This window comes from Mchenga conophoros, linkage group LG7, assembly GCF_057382185.1.
Source record: "Mchenga conophoros isolate Kocher_MC1m ecotype Shallow Benthic linkage group LG7, M_conophoros_male_GT1.1, whole genome shotgun sequence".
Classification (NCBI taxonomy): Eukaryota; Metazoa; Chordata; class Actinopteri; order Cichliformes; family Cichlidae; genus Mchenga; species Mchenga conophoros.
Window position 1 is genome coordinate 42973889 of NC_140532.1, and position 18681 is coordinate 42992569.

General features: G+C 39.4%; 2 protein-coding genes across 7 annotated transcripts in view; one reads left to right on the top strand and one right to left on the bottom strand.

Annotated features, from left to right (window-relative positions):
* The window catches only part of morn5 (MORN repeat containing 5), a 39812-nt gene extending 32399 nt beyond the window's left edge, over positions 1-7413 (bottom strand). For 2 of the 6 annotated variants that reach the window (XM_085279391.1, XM_085279393.1), the window contains exons 1-4: positions 7170-7413; positions 6900-7047; positions 3403-3514; positions 2959-3090 (exon numbers count right to left, since the gene is read on the bottom strand). In XM_085279391.1, coding sequence (XP_085135517.1) covers positions 2959-3090; positions 3403-3514; positions 6900-7047; positions 7170-7216 — 439 coding nt within the window. In that variant the 5' untranslated portion in view covers positions 7217-7413. Of the gene's footprint in view, positions 1-42; positions 59-625; positions 694-2958; positions 3091-3402; positions 3515-6899; positions 7048-7169 lie in introns of those variants that run through there. The other 4 variants (XM_085279396.1, XM_085279394.1, XM_085279395.1 and 1 more) reach the window with 4 other exon arrangements.
* A 94-nt stretch (positions 7414-7507) lies between these two features.
* On the top strand, positions 7508-17357 carry ndufa8 (NADH:ubiquinone oxidoreductase subunit A8). The gene is made up of 4 exons (XM_085279390.1): positions 7508-7715; positions 9843-10006; positions 15409-15574; positions 16897-17357. Exons 1-4 carry the CDS (start codon positions 7665-7667, stop codon positions 17032-17034), a joined length of 519 nt encoding a protein of 172 aa, XP_085135516.1. The 5' UTR covers positions 7508-7664; the 3' UTR covers positions 17035-17357.
* The last annotated feature ends 1324 nt before the right edge of the window (positions 17358-18681 follow it).

Sequence of the window (18681 nt, forward strand, 5' to 3'; positions counted from 1 at the left end):
AAATATGCCTTCACCTCCCAGGGTTGAAAAATAAATCCATACAGGATACGAAGACATTCTTCTCAAGAATTGTATACCAAGACAAAAGGGAGAGTACACATAAGCATAAAGAGTGTATGTAACAGCATTCACCACATACACAACACATCACTCCACACAAACTGCATATGAACAAAGGGGAAAAAAAGAGGCACAGACCCATTAAACAGTTGCTGTTTGACTTCATATTTATCTAAATCAAAACAGAGTCTGAGTATTGTTGGAAAGTTTTTGGTTCCTCTTCTTTTTCAACTCAACTTCCAACCCCCCCCCCCCCCCCCCCCAAAAAAAAAATCTTTCCTTCTTATCCTCCCTTATTCTTTCCCCCCATATCTCCCTTTCTTCATCACTCTGCAGATCAATACCAGAACTATAATGATGATGAACAACTCGCATTAAGGAAAGGATCGTGAACCAAATTTTTGTCTTCTTACACATACCGATGACATCTGGCAAGGATGTGGATCTGTTTGATTCTCTCTCTACACATATGTAAATGAGGTTTGTGTACCGGTGGAAGTAATCTGCATTGTGTTACAAGTAGCTCATCTAAATACAAATATCCTGCCCCGAAATACATTAATACCTCAGGGAGCTCGTGAGTCACCTTGTAACTTGTGCCAAGAATCCTTTCTTAAGACTTGTTTGTGATTCCTAAAGAGGAAAAAGAGTCAATCAGATTCAAACACAAAATAAAGCAGATTTGAAAATGGTTAGATAAAAAGCCAGACATTGAAGCTGGACTCTGTCTTATTTAACAATGAAAGAATGTCAGAAAACACTGACTTGTAGGCTTACGGCAATTAAAACCAGTGTTACAAGAGTTTTGCAGGAGTTTGTCAATACATTGCAGAGCACATGTTCAGAGAAAGGACTGCAAACCCCACAGGCATGAGGCCTACTAAGGCCTGAATAAAGTGCACAGCTATCTATGTGGGAGCTGAGATATTTATCCAGATCAGATCGTTGGATCGACTGGGAAGCCACCTGACGACAGCCTGATGTTGTCAGCCCTAGAAACATGACACTGACTATACGTCTTACATTTTCTAGTGATGAAAAATCATGGCAGGGAGACACGACAAACAGAGGATGTCAGAATTTGGGACACCCGACAGACTGCGTTCACTTCGAATCAAGACTTCCAGTCTGGGCACTCGTTCAGTGGAAAAATGTGTCTTCAATTTTCCACTTTTGACAAATAACAAAAGAGAAAAAAAAATTACTGCTGTAGCCTATAGAGGCTTGCCTATCAGATGAAATGCAACAGTGATCTGCAATCAGATAATGCAAGGATAATCCATTAATGTCACTCCATGGGTTCAGTCTTATCAAGACCTTTCCATATGGCCACACTGTATACTTTGAGAGTTGTAGTTATTAAATATGATGAAAGAAAAAGGGTCCTAAAAGCGCTCTAGTAAAGCAAATCCTTCACTGATGCCATTGCCATAACTCACGTTTTTAAAGTGAGTCACTCGTGGATTTTTCCTTTGATCAGATCCACCTTTCCACCATGTCTCGCTTGCCTGAACTATTTGTGTAATCTCGCTGACAGACATACTGTGCAGGCAGATGCACAGAACAGAACGTATGAAACTCTGAAAGAGGAACTGAGGATTTACTATGTTTAAAAGTAGCTTCAATAGAGTTTAATGAAGTTTAGCAAAAGTTCAATCAGAAAGACTAATGCAATTTACATTCTCTCTCTCACCATGTCTCATCAGCAGCTCTCGAACGTCTAGAACAGCCCATTTCAAAAGTGAAAAAATTCACCTACACCCCATACCCTACTTTTTACTTTTTTTAAATCAATCAAGCTTGTGCAGTAGTATCAGAAAAGTCTTGTTTGTGAAATTCAACTGGTGTCATATGATATTTTTCACACAATTGCCCACCTCCCACCTGGATGCACCGCGATAGTCTTGAAACAGTCTTCTGCTCCTGTCAGCGGTCATTTCAGCATCCGATTAGTGCAACCCTTTTCTTCGCCTCGCGCTTTACATCACCACCAGTGTTCACGGTTGTTGTCCTTCCAACTAAGTTCATCACATCCGTCCAGATTCTTTAGCATCACTCTTCAGCCCTGCTCCACCGCTCCCCCCATCAGGGAATATTTGTGCACAGCTCATTCCATCAGTAGCCTCTTAAATATTATGTTACAGTAAAACCCGATCACCAGAGACTCCTCACCTGTGTACCTCACGCCAAATCAATCAATCAATCAATCAATCAATCAATCAATCAATCAATCAATCATTTAACCTCTCAGCCTTGTTTTTTACTTGATTCCCTCCTGTTTGAATTCAGCAACGCGTGTTCTCAGTCACACAGAACCATATTGTGAGGAAATATTTGCTTTCTTCTATGATCCAAGCATTAGTTTAAACATAGGTGCAAAACTTATATTTGCTGTACATACACATGCGGTAAATTTGAAGCTAAGGTTAAATTAATTACATGATTACTGGAATTAATATTGTTTCTAGCTATGGTCAGTCGTAGAAACAAATGGACATACTTTATTAGGTTACTGAATAAATATATTTTAACATAAAGCAATCCATCACTGACAGGTGCTTTACTGGACGTAACACTTTGTGTACATAATTTGAAATGGAAATTTTGTGTTTGAGCTTGCCTTTAATCTTTCTAATTTACCTTGGCGCAACAGGCCACGGTGCCTGGATATTGCTCAGCAGTGGACAGAGCCAGTTTGGCAACAAAACAAGTGGAAAAATGTGCACAAAACCGCAGTGGGGTAAGCAGTGAAAGAGGAGGATTTTGTTGTGAAAATACAGATAATTCTGCTTCTTGTGTGGATCAGGGGTACAAGCTACAAAGTATCCACTAGTATATAACAAAAAATTAATATGAATGAGCACACCTTTCCTAATGGTTAGCGAGCTTTGCTCTCACCTGCGCTCCTGAGAAACCTGCCGGTGTAGGCTGTGACCACTCTGGTGCTGGGGTTATAGAAACCATCTCCACAGTCATAACATCCATCAGGAATGGCTCGTGGAGGATGTAAATCTGTTATCTGAGATTTTCCTGTATGAATAGATGGAATTATTATGATTTGACTGAGGAATGACTTAGAGGTAAAACCATCTATTTGTCAGGCCAGTGATGAACACAGACTCTGGCTCATGAAGCAGGATGACAGAACTGCCTGCATAACTTTGCTAGGTAAAAACAGGGACCGAAATAGAAAGAGCTGTTCAGATAAAACTCATAGTTTACAAATTATCCAGCACTGAGAGGAAGCTTTCAGCCAAACAATACAGAGACTTGGCTTGTACACTATATGCTCATCATTCCTTGTGTGTTTGTTTAGGAGTGGTCTAGAAAATAAGATCCAACCTGCAGGTCTGAGGCCATTGCACCTCTCCGTGTAGAAGCGTCTGTCATAACCATTGCAGTAGCTCCAGTCCTTCTCCTGGTACTGCAGTCCGTCTGCAAAGGTAAATGTCCCCTGGTGTGGAAGCACACACAGACCTGTGAAGTATCCTTATAATTAAGTCTGCTTAATAAAAACCACCTATCAGTGATATCTTACAAGTGGAAAGTGAGGGTTTTCTTTACCAAAGCTGTAATATCTGTATCCTCCCCAATCCCAGTGCACTGTTAGTGAAAGAAATGTAACGTGTGCTCCTCAAATCAGTGAAAAACCCAAGATAATGCACAGATCTCACTGATGACAGTTATCGTACGGAATATTCCAGCAAACTTTGCTGCATGTAAGGTCTGGGTCTGGGTTATTCTGCATACCCCAGGCATGGTTTCTGGAAAGATAAGTTGAAGCTGCGGTTTTCAAATGTCAGTTTTGAGTTCTCTGAGAACCCAGAAGAATTTAAATTTCCCTCCATTGTCTTTCGATTGACGCAGAGCTCTCAGTGATGAATATCTCCAAACCTCAGCAGATAAAACCAAAGCTGTCTGCACAGATACATATCTCAAGGAGAAAGTGGAAAAATATGTCTTTTGGTATTTGGGGTGAACTTTATTTATCCTCAAGGGATGATACAAGAAAGACGCTGTTTGTTGTTCTGCCTCTTTTCTCCCTCATCCCCCCCCCCAACCAGTCACAGCAGATGGCGGCAGACGGCCGCCTGTTTTTTTTAGTTTGTTTTTTACAGCATTACACTTTCCAGTCATTTTTAGCTATATATCTATATTTTTTCATTGTTCTTCCATGCTTTCCTAATTTTTCCCAATAAAAATATCCTTATAACTGTCAAAATCTTCCAAAAAATACACACATTTTCTTTTAGTGCATAAGTAGAGTTAGATACTCTGGATAGTTTTAGAGTTTAACTAGAGTTCAACTGTTATAGTGATATTTTCAAGACCAATATTAATACTGATATTTGGCTATTTACAAATCTGGTATTGCAACATATCAGCGGATATTTTTTCCCTTTCAGACACACATAACATAAACAGACTTCCCTGGCATTTATTATGTATAGTTATTTATTTAGTTGTTTACATTCTGCATGACTCGACTGAAGCTTTTTGAGCCACTTGAAAAAATATTTTAAGCCATTCATAAGCAGTGTTGGTCAAGTTACTTGAAAATAGTAATTAGTTACTAATTACTGATTACTTCTCCAAGAAAGTAATCCCGTTCCTTTACTGATTTCCTCTTTTCAAAAGTAATTAGTTACTTTATTAGTTACTTTTAAAAAACATGATACACAACCTGAATACATAATAAAGCAATAGACCTGTAATCAAATAAAAAATACTCTTTTTAAAACTTGTTTTATTAGTTTTAAATCTTTTAACTTTATGCACATCGCATCTTGCAAAAAATAAATTATATGCAACAGTCTTTGACTTTGAAGAAATTTGTTTAACATTTAAACTGTTACGGCCCTGGGCCTTGGAGGAAGTGAGACTGCCCCTGCCGCCTAGCAGAAGGAGTCGTAACAAAACCTATTTTCTGCATATTCCAGCATATAAAATAATTTTGTGTTTACACTCACTCTTTCAAATAGATGCAAGTAAAACAGCAAAAAATAAATAAAATAAAAGATCCAGCAGCACTAAGTCCTGTCGTTCTTAAATCTATTTTCACTTTTTTAGCAGAAATGGGGCTGTCAGGGGTTTGCCAGGTGCCGCAACTGTCATGTCAGCGGGGGGATCCGGGGCTTTCTCTGTGAATTTCACATTCATGGCAGTGTCCTAGATAATTGCTCAGATTTGAAGTTTAATTTTTTGCTGTAGAAAGAAGTTTTCCTCCTATGCAGAGTTTACAGTGGAGTTTATGTTTTTGTCACTTTTTGCAGAATAAAACTTGAAGTAATTTAAGTACTTCCAAGCTTTAAACGCTACATGGTCGTGCTCTCTCCTGCACTCCATACTATCCATTGCTGATCTACACACGTCTGTTGCTGCCACAGATGTCGCACACTTGTAAGACATTGTCATGAGACACTCTCACAAACAAAATCACGGTTTAGCAACGCAGTATCGTAGCGTGCTTATGGGAAAGTAACAGTAATCTAATTACTGTTTTGCAATAGTAATCCCTTACTCTACTCATTACTTGAAAAAAGTAATTGGATACAAGTAAGGACAATAAGGACAAGGATCCGAAAAGGATAACTGTAAAGTCAAACAGGAATGTCACCTAAGATAAAGCTCTCAATCTACTACAATAAAGAAATCAAAACAGGAATCCAGAAATCCAACACAGAGATCATAACGGGAAACACCTGGAATAACAATAAACCTCCACAGAAGCCCAAACTCAAATATATTCACAAGGAATTCAATATCCCCAAAACAAAAAACAGCTAAGACCTTGACATTTAGTCTAAGTCATATTCAGAGTACATCTCTGAAACCTGCACTAGGTGTGTAACCAATAAATCTGCTCCATTGAAGTGCACCATTATCTCATGTCAGTGAGCTGATAGGGATCCAGGAGCAGCAGCTTCGATTAATGCTGTTAACTATACAGCATATATATGGGTCGTAATGCTGTAAGGTCTTCCCAGGAGCATGGCTGCTCACTGGTTTCTCCTGGATCCCTGGTTTTCAAGCCTGCTCCTTATGTATTAAGACCAAATCATGCAGCCACTGTCTGACTGAGTGGAAGTGTGTCATGCTTACTCACAATCTTTGCTTAGTTTTTGCTCCCATGACTCTCTGTGCTCTAGAGCTCTTTTTGTGTGCCAGCCAGCCACATTTCTGACATATAGCCTCTCTGGGCTCCAACCTCATACCTTTGCTCCTTGGAACCTCCAGGCCTGCTCATTCTCCACTGCCAGAAGCAGTTTCAGCACCTGCACAACTCTAACTAAGGCTGTGAATAAAGATCCTGAGCGCCTGTAATCTGTGCTCTTCTTATTTTTCTTTTATTTTTTTTATTACATTTGCCAGTTCTTTTAAAAAAGCTAATTGGTATTACAAAAGGATCGCATAGAAAAGGCAAAAATTGGAGGAAACTTCTGGGTTTATTGAATTGTTTAGATTTGTTCTGCATGGAGGTAAGTTGCAGGTCTTTCACTGGCACTAAAAGCAGGTGCTGGGTTGTCTGGGCCAAGGTTTGTCATGGGTAAGAGCTACTATCATTTCAAATGAACCGCAACAGCAGTGATGATAATAATTGTAGTGATTGCTATTGCAGTGAGGTTCATGAAAGTTTACTTTAGAGCAGGAGAGGCTAAAGATCCTACCGAAAAAAGGCAAACCTAATTACTACGATAATAACTGTGAGTGATTACTAAAAGGGACCAGATGTAATATCAGATAATATCAGCTATAACCAATGTGAAACACACACAGTTATGCATGTGGCTGCAGACAGTCTGACATGAAGGGATGGACACGCATACAAAACTGTTCACCTGTTTGGCTATGCCGTTTTCCCAGGTACTCTCATATTTACTTCCATTTGGAAAGTACAGCACTCCTTTGCCATGGAACATTCCATCTTTCATCTCTCCCACATATCTTGTATTTGTAGGGAAGGTGTACTCTCCTTCACCTTCCATCCTGAAGCAGAGAAAAAACACACTGTTTTATGAACTGTGTTTGAGTATACGAGCACACACAAACACACGCACACATGCAAACACTGTGTCTGTGGCTCTTTTTCACAACAACGGCCAAACTACCTGCCAAATTTTGTTGCCCCATTGTAACTGCTTCCGATATGCTCCATTAACACAATGTCCTGCTTTCTATGTAGGGTGGAAAAAGCATGCAAAGTCGATCTAAAAACAATAAAAAAAACTGAAAACAGCAGTGAAGCGGTATACCGTTACCATGGCAATGACGCAACAATACGACTGTTGAACAAGTTATTGGTTTCTACTCATCTTAAAAAAAATGTTTTTTTCATAGTTTGTTGGATTTATTCATTTTTAAATAAAATATGATAAATGTCAATCCAATTTTATTTTCTCAAAAGTCTTTTGACAGTGCGCATGCGGCTCCGCGTCGCTCTGTGAATTGCGTCATCAGAGCGCGGCCACTAGCTGACAGTAGCAGGGGAAGTTAACTGACCTTCTTTACGGCCTCGTCGCTCGCACGTCTGACGAGGACCTTGAATGTTTTTCACCAGCGGTATTTGAGCTTCTTGATTTCTTTAACTGCACATCTACGCAGTCATGCCCACAAAGCTGGAAGTACCCACCCTGCAGGAGATGAAGGTGGACGAGGTGAGCGGCCATTATTGTTTAGCATGAATGAAGAAGACGGGACAAGCCAGCTAAGTAGCTAGCTGAAGGGATAGCTGCTGCACGGTTCATTTGAAAAGCTGTAAACTTTAAGCCACTAGCTTTACTTGCTAAGATAGTTATATTATATTGATGAATGCTATACACACGTGAGTGAATATTTACTATAGCACAGGAAGGTGTTAAATATTTCGGGCGCCTTTATAACTATTTTTGACAACAATATATGGCGTTAACGTCTTGAGTCTTTTAAGTTTAGCAAATGTGCATTCAGAATGTACATTTGGTTATACCTGTCAGGGTGAAAGGAGCTTTCGATTCCATTCGGTTCTTATACCAGTCTGTTGTAGCAGTGCTATTTGACATATTGAACTTGTCCTTGGAAGTCAGGTGATAGCTGTCAGCAGCAGCAGCCTGTGCCTGTCCAACAATAATAGCACCGTGGATATAATAAACGAGCCTGCACCATTAAATTAGATCTGTCCTAACATCCTAGCACTTGATCAAGCTTTTGCTAAAGCATACTCTTTCAGCTTGTGAGACAAACTTTCTTTAAGTACAGTATGACTTTTGTTAAATACCTGGCAAGACCCCTGCAGATATTTTAAAGAGAACATGAAGAGAAGAATATAGTGTATATATACACAGATATATTTATATGTTGTAGAAATGCACCAACATGTTTACCTTGTTGAAAGATTTTGATATTGATATTTGATACAGATAGTAAATTCACTTATATTGGAAGTAATGGCTGAACAGGGTCAGATAGAAGCAATGCTTGTATATATCTGACCTGCATTCATATTGTTAAAGCTGCCTTACCCTCCCTCCAAAAGAGAAGACACAAAGAAAACAGCTATATCATTAACTTATGTAGCCCTCAGAAATATTGTTGTAGATAATATAAATCATTTAAATGTAAATAGCGTTTAATAATGTCATTTTTACTACATAATTCAACACCAGCAACAGAGATATTATTATTTAATCTCAGTTTTTTCTTTTACTTTAGCTTTTTGTATATTTAAATCCTGAAACTGTCACAAATAATGTTTACACTCCTGTTTCATTTGTGAACATTTGATTTCACCTTAAACATTATTTGCATTATTTTTCAAAAATAAAACAAATCATTACATTTCATAATGTGTCAAATGGCATCAATGGCAAACAGTGGTTGATGTCTGTTTTTGTTTTGTTTTTTGTTTTTTCTCACATTAATTTTGTGCTGGCTAAATGTTTACATGTGTAGGGTGACGAGGAGATTAAAAAAAATTCAGAAATAAATAAGCAAATGTTTTCCTTTGATAAAATGGAAATGCAAAACAAGTAGATGCATGCGTTGGCTATAGCTAAAGTTTTATTATAACACTGACCAGGCCGCAATTTTACCATGGGGGCAGTCCTAGTAAAATATTCAGATTTTAAAAAAGCCAGAATTTGTGGGCTAAAGTGGTCATTCTCATGTTAGAATTTGTACTTCTGTGTAGAGTTTTGCTTCATAATGTATTTATTTATTGTATAGGTTGTGTTTCTTATTGGACAAAAATAAACAGTCAACAGTTCAGATGCTCAAGGACATGTTTTCACAGCAGAAGCTCTTAATATGTTGAGCGTGCCTGCTCTTCATGAGATAATAATGCATATAGCAGCTATAAATTAAATCACATTAGTAGTGATCACTACAAGGCAGTTGTAATGGGAATATTAAAGTAGCAACACAGCTCTTTCTTTATGTCACATCATGCTGTTTTTTCTTTATTAACTGATCAATACAAGGTTCATTTACAATTCCTACTGGGAACTGCATCCAGGCTTTTGTTTGTGTTTTTTTAAACACAGCCCATCTAGAGAGAGACATTGCAAATAAACTTTGGCTTCACTGTGGTCTGTCTTATGTTTCTTGTTGATATACCAAAATAAAACTAGTACTAAGTGCTACCTTAATATACACTCTTGTTGAGTTGGTGCTATATACATAAAATTGAAGTGAACTAAAGTGTGTCTCATGAAAACACCAATTGCATAATTGTTATTTGTTAGTGTCTCTTGTAGTTATGTTCCTTTTTCATTCTAATTGTCTTCCATGTGTTGCTTTCTGTGCAGATAAAAGTGTCCTCTTCGGTACTGAAGGCTGCTGCCCACCATTATGGCTCCCAATGTGACAAACCCAACAAAGAGTTCATGCTCTGCCGTTGGGAGGAGAAGGATCCCCGGAAGTGCCTAGAGGAAGGGAGAAAGGTCAATGAGTGTGCACTCAACTTCTTCAGGTAGTAGTTTGGTGCCATATAGTTCTGGTATGAATGGACACAATATCTGAAAGTGAACACTGAAAGCAGGAGACTATATACAAACAGGACTGGATTGATGAGGTCTTAGACGTATTGTCTGAGCAGTCTGAATGGTGAAAGGATGAGCTTTGTCATTTCTGCGAGAATAACATTTTTCCTTATGCCTTGGCTTGACGTTGTCATGATATTTGACAGAAAGGCGATACTCCGGTGATTAGGCAGAGTAATTATATTTTTAGAGCTGAGGGCTGCTGCATTGTTGTCATCTGCAAAAGTGAACAGTGTGCTTGTGGTCAGAGAGTGATTGAAAATGTGGCTTGACTTTGGAGCCAGCTGAAAGTGCAGACTGTGGGAGTCCATGTGAAACTCTGGTCAGATACTTTTGCATTTCTTGGTGATGGGCATGTGGGTAAGAGAATGTGTTCTGAGGTTTCCAATGCTGCTCTTGGGCAGTTGTGCCTTCATAGTTCAAAGTTGTTGAAGACTGCAGAGTTGGGAAGTTTCATATTCTGTGTCTTCTACTGCTAATAAGGTTTTCAATCTTTTGACTTTTGGTTAAAATAAATTATTAACATAACTGAGTAAACGTCATGGTAAAGTTGAATATGTGACTTAAAAGTAGTGCAAGGGAAGAAAAAGGTGGTGATAATCAGGTTTCCATGTAACATCAAGGATGGAGAAGAGCAACTAGATTCTAGAGAAGTAAGCATTTTTTCCATTATTACCTACTCGTCTCAATGCGACAAGTCATTTTCCATTACAGTCGAGTACTACCTAATGTGTACGTGGGGTTGTTATATTAACACGGCTCAACGTCCCGTGACATCATTTGTATGCAACATGAATGCTACAACATTGAGGTGATGTTATACCTGCAGTGCAGTCAGTGGCTTTTTGTCAGAATCGGGGACCACAGTGTTAGTTCTGTTAGTGTTAGTCAGTGTTAGTTCCCTTGTTGCTGGTTTGCAAAAATGGTGGTTTTGATTTTTGTGAAGGAGACACTCTCATTATTTATCAAGTGATGCTACTGACTAGCCAATCGGTGACATGCAGTCTGACAACGTCACATTTTCTGATTGCTTTGAACCTCGATTGAGTAGGTACTAAAAAAGTACCATGTACCTGGTACTATCACCTAATACAGCGGTCCCCAACCTTTTTTGCACCATGGACCGGTTTAATGTAAGACAATATTTTCACGGACCAGCCTTTAAGGTGCCGTGGATGAATACAACAAAATAAAATGATACGACCAAGACAAAAACTGTGGTATTTTGTAAATTTATTAATAATAAGCGAATTCACTGTGTAATTGTGTAACTTTATTAGCAGCGTCCTCCTGAAATGCACCAACAACATTGAGAGTAACACCCTCCTCTCTGCCCCTTTATGCTCTCTGGTCGCTATGGTAACGGGTAAATATATCTTTCAAAACAAGACACACAACTACAACACGAGAAAAGACCCAGGGAAATCAAGCTAACAATAAAATCCCTGAAAACCATAAATTTCACACCCGAGCCTCAACTCTCGCAGCCTGGTATCAAACAACCCAGTCCGAATAAATGTGTTAATTTCCACCTTTAGCAGGAACAGGAAAGAACTGTTGGAGTTTGTTGAGGTAGCTGCCTTTTAGGTACTCATCATGGGGAGGCTGATGCTTGGCTTTCAGACACGGCCGTGCTGATCCTGTTGTTGTGCACTAGGGAACATAAATTTATGGCGTTGCTATAGCAATGATATAGTGATATGACATTTTTTATATCACATAAAAATTTATATGGGTGTTATCCAAGGACCAAGGGATGATAAGTGGTATACAAAAATCAATATGCAAACAATGTATTTGTGTTTTCCAGACACAAAAGGAGGAGATGCTGCCAGTGTATTAAAGCAGCTAAAAGAGCAGCATGAGATCAGTTAAACAAATTAATTAATTAAAAAGATTGTAATGATAAAATCCAAAGTATGTCATCCTGAAATCCATGCTACCATTTGGTTTGAGACTGTGTGCACTGCTGTTGCGAAATCAGTTTTGCCTAAAATGTTTTCAATGGCTAATTTAAAGTATGTGAAACATTACTGGGTGATTCAGCATCTCAATCATGACATCACCCAGGCTCAGGAACTACAGTGAGTGCAGAATTATTAGGCAAGTTGTATTTTTGAGGAATAATTTTATTATTGAACAACAACCATGTTCTCAATGAACCCAAAAAACTCATTAATATCAAAGCTGAATGTTTTTGGAAGTAGTTTTTAGTTTGTTTTTAGTTTTAGCTATTTTAGGGGGATATCTGTGTGTGCAGGTGACTATTACTGTGCATAATTATTAGGCAACTCAACAAAAAACAAATATATACCCATTTCAATTATTTATTTTTACCAGTGAAACCAATATAACATCTCCACATTCACAAATATACATTTCTGACATTCAAAAACAAAACAAAAACAAATCAGCGACCAATATAGCCACCTTTCTTTGCAAGGACACTCAAAAGCCTGCCATCCATGGATTCTGTCAGTGTTTTGATCTGTTCACCATCAACATTGCGTGCAGCAGCAACCACAGCCTCCCAGACACTGTTCAGAGAGGTGTACTGTTTTCCCTCCTTGTAAATCTCACATTTGATGATGGACCACAGGTTCTCAATGGGGTTCAGATCAGGTGAACAAGGTGGCCATGTCATTAGTTTTTCTTCTTTTATACCCTTTCTTGCCAGCCACGCTGTGGAGTACTTGGATGCGTGTGATGGAGCATTGTCCTGCATGAAAATCATGTTTTTCTTGAAGGATGCAGACTTCTTCCTGTACCACTGCTTGAAGAAGGTGTCTTCCAGAAACTGGCAGTAGGACTGGGAGTTAAGCTTGACTCCATCCTCAACCCGAAAAGGCCCCACAAGCTCATCTTTGATGATACCAGCCCAAACCAGTACTCCACCTCCACCTTGCTGGCGTCTGAGTCGGACTGGAGCTCTCTGCCCTTTACCAATCCAGCCAGGGGCCCATCTATCTGGCCCATCAAGACTCACTCTCATTTCATCAGTCCATAAAACCTTAGAAAAACCAGTCTTGAGATATTTCTTGGCCCAGTCTTGACGTTTCAGCTTGTGTGTCTTGTTCAGTGGTGGTCGTCTTTCAGCCTTTCTTACCTTGGCCATGTCTCTGAGTATTGCACACCTTGTGCTTTTGGGCACTCCAGTGATGTTGCAGCTCTGAAATATGGCCAAACTGGTGGCAAGTGGCATCTTGGCAGCTGCACGCTTGACTTTTCTCAGTTCATGGGCAGTTATTTTGCGCCTTGGTTTTTCCACACGCTTCTTGCGACCCTGTTGACTATTTTGAATGAAACGCTTGATTGTTCGATGATCACGCTTCAGAAGCTTTGCAATTTTGAGACTGCTGCATCCCTCTGCAAGATATCTCACTATTTTTGACTTTTCTGAGCCTGTCAAGTCCTTCTTTTGACCCATTTTGTCAAAGGAAAGGAAGTTGCCTAATAATTATGCACACCTGATATAGGGTGTTGATGTCATTAGACCACACCCCTTCTCATTACAGAGATGCACATCACCTAATATGCTTAATTGGTAGTAGGCTTTCGAGCCTATACAGCTTGGAGTAAGACAACATGCATGAAGAGGATGATGTGGACAAAATACTCATTTGCCTAATAATTCTGCACTCCCTGTAAGGCTGGTCATCTACTGATCAGAAGGTCGGTGGTTCAGTGTGACAATTATCCAAAGTACATCCTAATGTAAGATGGGGGAGGATGAGTGCTCAACTTGTGCACTAAGTTATGGGAAGAAACCTTTAAATCTTGTTGTATTTTGCTGGTTGATTTATGCAGTGACATTTTTTAATGAGATCAGTATGAGCCTCAATAGATATTTCATCAAAATTTCAGTTACTTCAACTTTAGGGTTGTTGCCGCATACGTTGAAGAGTTATTTTCCATTGTGTAATGTGTGATAATCGCACAGCCGCTTGCACTTTTGCATCATTTGTCCTGTTGAGTCACTATTTGTTTCCACAAAGCTTTTTATTTATCATGTTCTCTTTACTTATTGATCAGTATATTGATTTTGACTTTATAAAAATCAGTTCCAGATTGTCATTTCTCTGTTCTGAGTTACTCAGCCTCTTCTCTAAATTATCCAAAAACATAAGAATAAATCATCAACTTGAGCTCATTAAGTGTGATGTAGAAAACACTCCAGTAATTTTCCCTCTCTTTAGTAGAAAAAGTGGCCGATTTAGAACATGAATAAGAAAATTACCCATGAAGCGTATTGTGTCCATAAAACTTTGTGGTCTGGCCTTTTTCACTCTTAAGTGCAGTGTCTGTGTTTACTGAAAAGTTTTATTCTGAGCTTTGGTTATGTTGTGACGCCTGTGCAGCAACTGAGGTGCTTTTGTGAGAGAAAAACCTGCAATTATGATAATGAAGATAGATTTGAGAAAAGTTGTAATTGCACCAGGGGCCTGTTTTGATTCTCTGGTGTTTCTGGCAACTGCCAGCCACCTTTAGGTGTTCTTGTTATAGAAAACCAGCCCATAGCAATCAGATTCAATCAACAAGTGACTGCTCACAAGCAGAGTAACCATACGCTGATATAAGTTCTTAAATACATTTGGTTTCTTAAATTTGAGCAGCTCTGTCCTTTACATTCTTGAATTATTGACTCCTATGATATGCATTCTTTTGAAAATCCCACTGACTGGTGGGATACTGGTGCTGATTGGTGTCAGCTGACTGGTGTCAGCACCAGTATCATACAACTAGGCATCAAAACATCAAAATTACCTGCCTAATATTGTGTAGGTACCCCTTATCACCCACCAAAACATCTCTCAGTGGTCGCTGGATTGATGGGATCTCTGGATGGTGTCCTGTAGGATGTGGAGAGGAGCCTCTGTGCATCTGACTTAGTTTGCTTCCTCCAAACTTCCCAGATTGGGATCTAGGAACTCTGGAGGTCAGGCCAGTGACTTAGGCCACTTTTGCACTCTGACAGGGCACATTTCCGCAGGGTGGAGGCCACTGCTGTCGGGGAGTGCTTTCACTTTTTGGAGGGTGAAGGTGTTAGCAGTGGGTGTGTTGGTGTCTGTCTGCGACATGGGTGGTGTGCGTCAAAGTGCTAGTCACATGAATGCTGGGATCATTTCCCAGAGAACACCGCATTTAAACAATACAGTCAATATTATGAATTTCATCTTTGTGGTTTTAATGTTTCAATAATGGATGATGGATAAAAATGAATTATATTTTAAGAGAAAGATTTCCACTTCATGCGTTGCAGATTCAGTCTGTATGAAGATTAATCCTGCTTCTGCATGTTATGATGTGTGTCTGTCTGCACTGTGCCTTTTAGGCAAATCAAGGGGAACTGTGCCGAGTCCTTCACGGAGTACTGGACCTGCCTGGATTACTCAAACTTGGCAGAACTCCGTCACTGCCGTAAACAGCAGCACGCTTTCGACAGCTGCGTCCTTGAGAAACTGGGATGGGAGAGACCTGACTTGGGAGATCTGTCTAAGGTGAGACTGGTGAGGGATTAACTTGTGCATTTGCAGTGTGAGTACTGTAGCTCGGTTGATGGGCTCTATTCATGTTGATTGTGGGGTATGTATGATTGCATCTTATGCAGTCTCATTCAGCTACAGTTCTGAGCAGGCAAATAGTTTTATGCTGCTTTGTTTTTTTCTCTTTCCATAAAACCAGCATTTTTAAGGGGCTTGTATAACACTGGCAATCACTAATTTAGGTATCAGCAATCAAAACGGAGCCAAAAAGCGATGCCAACAATAGATTATTAGACATTTATTTATGTAGTCTTTTAAAAGGACTTCTGCAAAAAAAAAAAAAAACAACAACCCAAAAACCTGGGAGCGTTTGAATGGTTGTAATCAACTTTCTGGCTGTCTTTCATTTGTTAGACAGAGATATTGTGCACCGACTCAAACATGTGAGCCGGCAAAGAAAAGAACAAAAATGTGACTTTGTAAAACTGTGAAAAATGTTCTTGTTTAACTCATTCACTGCCAGGGTTTTTGAGCATTTTTACTCATTTTTGAAGAGCCACAGAAAACTGTGTGTTATGATCATATAAACGCTGAACCTACCAAAATGAAGAACAGACTCTCTTCTTCCATCCAAAAAAAAAGCTTGTTTCTACCATTTTCCGTTCTTTAGTAATCAGCTGTAGAAGAGAGGTGGGTTCCACCAAAAATGCCTGTTTTGACCAAAAAAAGGGAGAAAACGAGCTTTTTGTGAAAAATACATTTCAAGCAGTCTGATGTTCACTGACAAGCTGCCCGAGGTTGTATTCTAGCCCCTCCCATTGAAAACGTAATTGACGTCTATAGACGTCAATGGCAGTGAATGAGTTAATGTGCATCTGGACCAAGTTTCTGGCTGCTTATATATTTAAAACAGATTCCATTTTTGTTACTCATTTTGGAACTTAAATTAGCAAACTGTTTTTTGTAAGAAAGGTTAGGAGGCAAATGGTGTGAAGGTGGGACAAAGGGGACAGTCTGGATGATTTTGGGGGAAACAAAGAGGTGCAGGGATATAAATCATGACAAGGGATGAGATGGAAGGCCCAGTGAAAGGCTAAGGAAATGTTCAGGGCTTCAGCTGTTGACAACTTTTGTATGGTTTCATTTTAGCATGGACCTATTATGCGGTTTAAGCATAATCTCTTGTCAGAGATTGGCACGGAGCATGTGCTCTATTGTTTCCTAATAACTGCCATGTTTGACATCAGTGTGTCAATTAATATTTGAGTGAGTCTTCAGTGTGTTTATACTGTGTATGTCTGAGAATTTATGGTTTGTGTGTTGCTTTTCTTCCTTAGGTCACCAAAGTGTCAACCTCGCGGCCCCTGCCAGAGAACCCCTACCACTCTAGACCTCGTCCAGAGCCCAACCAAACCATCGAGGGCAAACTGGAGCCTGCCAAACATGGCAGCAGGTTATTCTTCTGGAACTGGTGAGGCAGCTCTGGAAAATCAGTCACCCTCCAAAGCCGTGGGCTCTGTCCAAAAACAGCTAGGCTTCTTGTGACTGTTGATACTTCTAAGATAGTTCTAAGGTTTGAATTTCTGACCTGCAAACACGAGCATTAAGGATGCTGGATTTGGACAGGGTTCATGCCTGAACAGTCATTTCTTTTTTTGCAGCTGTACCTCAAACATTGTCCAATAGTTTGATTAAGGAACAAAGTCCATGAGTCCACCACTTCTGTAAATGTAAAAAAGTGAACAAAAGCAACATACTGTTATTATTGTTGTCCGAAAATAAAGAGATAAATTATAAAGGAGCTTTCTGTTTTTATTTTAAATTTATTTCAATGCTCAGTTAATATTACTAATGTGTTTTAACATCTTAAGCATTTCTGACTTTTAAAAAAATATATACTTTAAGGTTATTAGGAGCTGCAAGTCTGTGTTTTGTCAGAGTGATTCAAGGTGAGGTTAAAGGTCAGGGTTCAGGGTCACTACCTGAAGCAAGAGAGCGCTGCTGCTGCTTCCTCATTTTCTCTCGGCTCACTTCCTGCCTCTGACCTGGACTGGAAGAAGACCAGAAGGGTAATTTTCAGAGATGCACGGTGAAGTGTGTTTATTGCTGCACGTGTTCATGACCTTGAGTGGAAGGAGGTGAGAAGCCTTTTGAAAGTGGCCCGCTGGTCTGTGGAACATGTAAGACTGTGCCAATGTACACACACGTGCTCACGTATCACTGGGATGGTGTCCAGGATCCAAGCTTATCTACAGTGTGGTGCGGGAGACCGGTTTGAAGACAACTTACTGTAAGGCCTCAGAGTTTGTCTCAGCCCACATAGCAACTGTTTAAAATCTATACTGGCAGCAGCAGTCGCGATTTGGTCCATTCCAAACATGAGACGAGTCTCTGACCTCTGCCATGTGGGTGACTTCTGTGGGAAAAATGGTAACATAAAATTTGACATCTTTCTCATACTCACAAGCAGAGATGTGGCCCTGGGGTTTTTATGTACGATTAAAAAACACTTTTTTTAATGGTGCAAAAACAAAGTGAGTTAACAAAGGATAGTTTTCTGCTGACGGTCTCTGAGTGTATATATAATTATTATTTTCCCACAAGTTACATTTTATCCTACACACAACAATTTCAGCACAGTAGGACCCCATTTCCCAAAACAATCATATTCTTTCTTTGTGTACAGAAACACTGAATGCAGTCATGTAAAAAATAATCCCTTGCATACACCCCACCAAAATTTGGTTGCCTTTTAATTATGTGTTCATACAAGCTAGCTTGTGATCTTTGTTGAAGTGGCTATTTAAAAAGGTAAGATACTTAAAAGAAATTACACTTAACTGACATTATTTGGTCATTTTCAGAATGATCCGTTTTCTTGCTTATTGAGTATAGTTTTCCAAGGGGCTTGGAAAAAGTAAGTCAAAATTGCAGGCCCTACGATCTCTTACTTAAACTTCTGACATCTACAGTCTGCTTTTCTTTCTGACGTTGAAGAGTGTGATGCTATCATGCCAAAAGCTAGGTATGATAGCAAAAGGATTCACGGGGGGGGGGGCCTTCTGGATACCTATGACTGTGATAAGATCTCCCATTTATTTGCAATTAACAGTTTCCATGTA